We start from the raw sequence: 5483 nt of genomic DNA, 5'->3' as shown, positions 1-5483 counted from the left end.
AAAAAAGGTAAGAATGTCTCCACCTGCCAGTCTCCAGAACCTTCCCGCTCTCTCCAGAACCCAAACCCCACACCCTGGAGTCGAGTCCAACCCCGCCACGACTCGCCCGTCCCCACGCCCGCGTCTTCCTCCTGTCCGTCCAGATCGCATCCGATGGCCACGGCCATCCAAGGAACATTCTAGAGCCCATCCGCGGCCGCGGCACCACAACCTTTTAAATCCAACCCCGTATCGCCTCTCTGCCTCGTACACCACCTATTCTCCCCCTACCCGCGTGCTCCGCTCCAAGATCCAACCAATCCCGCAATTCCCTTCGAGGTTGTTTCTCCGCTCGACTTGTCGACGAGATCATGGCCGGAAAAGGAGACGGGCCGGCGATCGGCATCGATCTCGGCACCACCTACTCCTGCGTCGGCGTCTGGCAGCATGACCGGGTGGAGATCATCGCCAACGACCAGGGCAACCGCACCACGCCGTCCTATGTCGCCTTCACCGACACCGAGCGGCTCATCGGCGACGCCGCGAAGAACCAGGTCGCCATGAACCCGATCAACACCGTCTTCGGTAAGCACATCCCTCTGTTATGCTCTGATCTGCTCTAGTCCTCTGTTTTCATGTCGTTGGCGGATCGAGATCCGTGTGGCACAGATCTAAACGAGCCCGTGTCCTGTTTGTTTGCAGATGCGAAGCGGCTCATCGGTCGGCGTTTCTCGGACGCGTCGGTGCAGAGCGACGCCAAGCTGTGGCCGTTCAAGGTGATCCCAGGCCCCGCTGACAAGCCGATGATCGGGGTACAGTACAGAGGCGAGGACAAGCAGTTCTCGGCCGAGGAGATCTCCTCCATGGTGCTCAACAAGATGAAGGAGACGGCCGAGGCCTACCTCGGCACAACCATCAAGAACGCAGTCGTCACCGTCCCCGCCTACTTCAACGACTCCCAGCGCCAGGCCACCAAGGATGCAGGCGTCATCTCTGGCCTCAACGTCATGCGGATCATCAACGAGCCTACCGCCGCCGCCATCGCCTACGGTCTCGACAAGAAGTCCACCAGCGTCGGCGAGAAGAACGTGCTCATCTTTGATCTCGGCGGCGGTACCTTCGATGTCTCGCTCCTCACCATTGAGGAGGGTATCTTCGAGGTCAAGGCCACTGCCGGAGACACCCACCTGGGAGGCGAGGACTTCGACAACCGGATGGTCAACCACTTCGTGCAGGAATTCAAGAGAAAGAACAAGAAGGACATCAGCGGCAACCCGAGGGCGCTCCGGCGGCTCAGGACAGCGTGCGAGAGGGCGAAGAGGACACTCTCCTCCACCGCCCAGACCACCATCGAGATCGATTCCCTCTTCGAGGGCATCGACTTCTACACTACCATCACCCGCGCCCGGTTCGAGGAGCTCAACATGGACCTCTTCCGCAAGTGCATGGAGCCCGTTGAGAAGTGCCTCCGGGACGCCAAGATGGACAAGAGCACCGTGCACGATGTTGTCCTCGTCGGAGGATCCACACGTATCCCCCGTGTGCAGCAGCTCCTCCAGGACTTCTTTAACGGGAAGGAGCTCTGCAAGAGCATCAACCCTGACGAGGCCGTCGCGTATGGAGCCGCCGTTCAGGCTGCCATCCTCACTGGCGAGGGCAACGAGAAGGTGCAGGACTTGCTCCTGCTTGACGTCACACCGCTCTCGCAGGGCCTGGAGACGGCCGGAGGTGTCATGACCGTGCTGATCCCAAGGAACACGACAATCCCCACCAAGAAGGAGCAGGTCTTCTCCACCTACTCTGACAACCAGCCCGGCGTGCTCATCCAGGTGTATGAGGGCGAGAGGGCGAGGACCAAGGACAACAACCTGCTCGGCAAGTTCGAGCTCTCCGGGATCCCACCGGCGCCCAGGGGTGTCCCCCAGATCACCGTGTGCTTTGACATTGATGCCAACGGTATCCTGAATGTCTCGGCGGAGGACAAGACCACCGGACAGAAGAACAAGATCACAATTACCAACGACAAGGGGCGGCTGAGCAAGGAGGACATCGAGAAGATGGTGCAGGAGGCCGAGAAGTACAAGGCTGAGGACGAGGAGCACAAGAAGAAGGTGGACTCCAAGAACGCCCTGGAGAACTACGCTTACAACATGCGTAACACCATCAAGGATGACAAGATCGCCTCCAAGCTCCCAGAGGCCGACAAGAAGAAGATCGAGGATGCTATCGATGGTGCCATCACCTGGCTCGACAACAACCAGCTCGCCGAGGCTGAAGAGTTTGATGACAAGAGGAAAGAGCTGGAGGGCATTTGCAACCCCATCATCGCCAAGATGTACCAGGGTGCCGGCGCTGAAATGCCTGGTGGCATGGATGAGGATGCTCCGGCCAGTGCCGCAGGCGGCAGCAGCGGCCCAGGGCCCAAGATTGAGGAGGTCGACTAAATGATAGATTTAGATCGCCTACTATTCTGCTTGAATAATGTGTCTTTCATTGTACGGTGGATTCTAGTATCGTTCTGCAGTTTTTCGTTCGGGCATATATACATTGCCCCATCTTATGTTTAAGTTGATATTGAAACACGATTATTTAGTACTAGACTAGAAGACAGTATACTTGGTTATCTGCAGTTATTTCACATTTATTTATCTTTGATTGAATGTATGGTTGCTCAACTATAACCTGTCATGAATCTCTAGTTGCTACAATCGCTTTAGGAGAGGTTTAATTGCAACTAGTGTGGACTGTGGAGCAATTGTTTCTAGATGATGTCAAATGCCTTTCTGAAACATTCGGGGTGGGTACTTGGAAGTTATTATTTTCTTAGAACCAATTTCTTCATTATTTATTATCGGCCGTTTGAGAAGCTCTTTATTATTCTAGCATTGCAAGATATCCCGTGAAAGTAAACATTTGTCATGTGAAATAGATGTTGGAAGCTTAGCCCAGCACGTATTCTGCAGTTTTTCGTTCGGGCATATATACATTGCCCCATCTTATGTTTAAGTTGATATTGAAACACGATTATTTAGTACTAGACTAGAAGACAGTATACTTGGTTATCTGCAGTTATTTCACATTTATTTATCTTTGATTGAATGTATGGTTGCTCAACTATAACCTGTCATGAATCTCTAGTTGCTACAATCGCTTTAGGAGAGGTTTAATTGCAACTAGTGTGGACTGTGGAGCAATTGTTTCTAGATGATGTCAAATGCCTTTCTGAAACATTCGGGCTGGGTACTTGGAAGTTATTATTTTCTTAGAACCAATTTCTTCATTATTTATTATCGGCCGTTTGAGAAGCTCTTTATTATTCTAGCATTGCAAGATATCCCGTGAAAGTAAACATTTGTCATGTGAAATAGATGTTGGAAGCTTAGCTCAGCACGTACACGATTACCTTATGTTCTTTATTAATTTATATGTACAACTTGCCCATTCAATTTCACCACATAACTATGCAAATGCCCACAATTTTCAACTGTGTTTTAAAGTAGGTTATATTAGTAGGGGATAAGAACCAAGTAAATTAAGATTTTTTTTCCTCTCGATGGTCAAAACTTGGAGAAGCTGCTTTCTAATTGTTAGTTGCAGACAATGAGAACTGAGAAGTTCTAATGTTCTTTTTTGTTTATTTTGACTTGTGTTGCTGTCTGTAAAAAAAATTCTTACATCCCGAAATAGTTGGAATGAGTATTGTTGCTAAATTTCATAGAAAGGTTGTTGGCTGCCATTCTTCGGACCAATGCATCTGTTTCTTGTGCTCGAGCTCTTTTACCTGATGAAATTCTATCAAGTATTCTGTAGATAGTTGGGAACACAGACAATTCTACATTACTTTAAAAGGTATTGTACTGAATTTGTATATGCAACTTGTTGTGACTAATCTGTAGAGTTGGTCCTCACAACTTCAGTGATTTCTGTTCTTCTAAAATCAAATTTAAATTTTTACATATATGGAAACGTTATGTTTCTTTTGTAGGGCTTGTGTAACAAAAATTGTCTTAATCATCTTACTCATTCTTCTATACATGATGGTTAGGCATATGAGTTGGGTTTGTCTGCTCAACTCTTTTACCAGTTCACCATATCCTGACTCGAATAATTTCTATTGACTGTTTCATCTTCCCAAACACTTAGTTGATGGTCTAGTCTTATTCATTGCTACCATATCCAGGTTATCCAAACAATGTTAGAATTATCCTTGGTCAGAGTGAGGTCCAATTTTTTTTCATGGCAATTGCTTGGTTCTCTTAGGGTGTGTTTGAACCGTCCCGCGCCTGCAGCTGATTCTTGTGTTCGGTTCACGAGTGGAACCTGTCGATTCCGCCGAGCGGAATATTCGCCCAAGATGCGGAATGCGCTCGTACTCCCTTCGTCCGGAAATACTTGTCATCAAAATGAATAAAAGGGAATGTATCTAGATGTATTTTAGTTCTAGATACATCCTTTTTTGTCCATTTTGATGACAAGTATTTTCGAACAGAGGAAGTACCTCCGATTCGAAGGAATTACCCCGTTCCTCGTCTCGGCTCTCATCTCCACGACCCACTCGCCATCTACGCAGCCTCTTCCTCGTCTGGCCGGGGCGGGCGTCACCCGCGGCTGGAGAAACTGCTCGATCTGGTCTTGCGAAGGCGAGGATGCGGAGCAGCGTCTAACTCCGCTCGATTTGGTTGTCCTCTTCCCATCGAACGCCTTCTCCACCAAAGCTACGGTGTGATTTCTTGGCTGCGTGGCGGCCAGCAACAATCAACGGCGACCCATATGGCCTTAGCTCGCTGTTGATTGCAAGTTTCCTCTTGGTTAACTGCAAGTCAGAATACTAGCAGTAGTTTTACGTCCGAAAAGATTGGAAATTCAACAGATAGATTTTGGTTAAATTTGTATAAAACGCAAGTTTTCTCTTTACTTCAAGTTAGAATATTAACAATAGTTTTATGTTTAAAAAATTACAGGGAATCTCTTCACCAAATTAAATTCATTCCATTTCATCTCTTCAACCAAACACCAAAACAGAACCGTTCCATTACACATAATTGCCTTTACCAAACACACAAACGGAACCGGCCCATTTTACTGGAATTGGAATGGAACGGAACCATGCCGTTCCATTCCACTTCGTTCCCGAACCAAACACACCCTTAGCAATTTTATCAAAATTTTAGCTGCAGAGGCCTTATGGTCTTTGAACTAGCATCTACTCCCGAGCATGTTGGATGTAATAACGTCTTACATTATGGGACGGAGGGAGTATTTGCTTATCATCTGCAATAACTTTTATTTTTCGGATATTCAATTCGTGCTCAGGCTCGTCTGCACTGAATTTTTTTAGATGGAAGATGTTACAGTGCGTGATGTTTGTGCCAAATTTCAGCTTGTTTGAACATCTGAGGAGTTCATTCCAAAAAAGAAAAAATCGGTCAAAACAATGCGTGAACAGTAAACTTTCTTACTGCCCTAAAATTTGTCTTTTTTGCTGAGAGCCACTGAAATGTCCA

The 5483-nt window shown here is 47.8% G+C and overlaps 1 protein-coding gene across 1 annotated transcript; it reads left to right on the top strand.

Moving 5' to 3' along the window:
• The first annotated feature begins 234 nt into the window (after window positions 1-234).
• Window positions 235-2577, top strand: LOC123092591 (heat shock cognate 70 kDa protein 2). Its single transcript, XM_044514393.1, has 2 exons — window positions 235-564; window positions 682-2577. Exons 1-2 carry the CDS (start codon window positions 351-353, stop codon window positions 2421-2423), a joined length of 1956 nt encoding a protein of 651 aa, XP_044370328.1. The 5' UTR covers window positions 235-350; the 3' UTR covers window positions 2424-2577.
• The last annotated feature ends 2906 nt before the right edge of the window (window positions 2578-5483 follow it).

Source organism: Triticum aestivum, chromosome 4B (assembly GCF_018294505.1).
Source record: "Triticum aestivum cultivar Chinese Spring chromosome 4B, IWGSC CS RefSeq v2.1, whole genome shotgun sequence".
Lineage (NCBI taxonomy): Eukaryota > Viridiplantae > Streptophyta > Magnoliopsida > Poales > Poaceae > Triticum > Triticum aestivum.
The sequence above is the reverse complement of the archived record's forward strand: the minus strand, read 5'-3'. Positions and strand labels throughout refer to the sequence as shown.

Bases quoted from the DNA above. Each gene is read 5' to 3' on its own strand.
- LOC123092591 (XM_044514393.1), top strand. From the start codon at position 351: ATGGCCGGAAAAGGAGACGGGCCGGCGATCGGCATCGATCTCGGCACC. The intron at 565-681 runs GTAAGCACATCC...GTTTGTTTGCAG, and splicing joins CCCGATCAACACCGTCTTCG to ATGCGAAGCGGCTCATCGGT.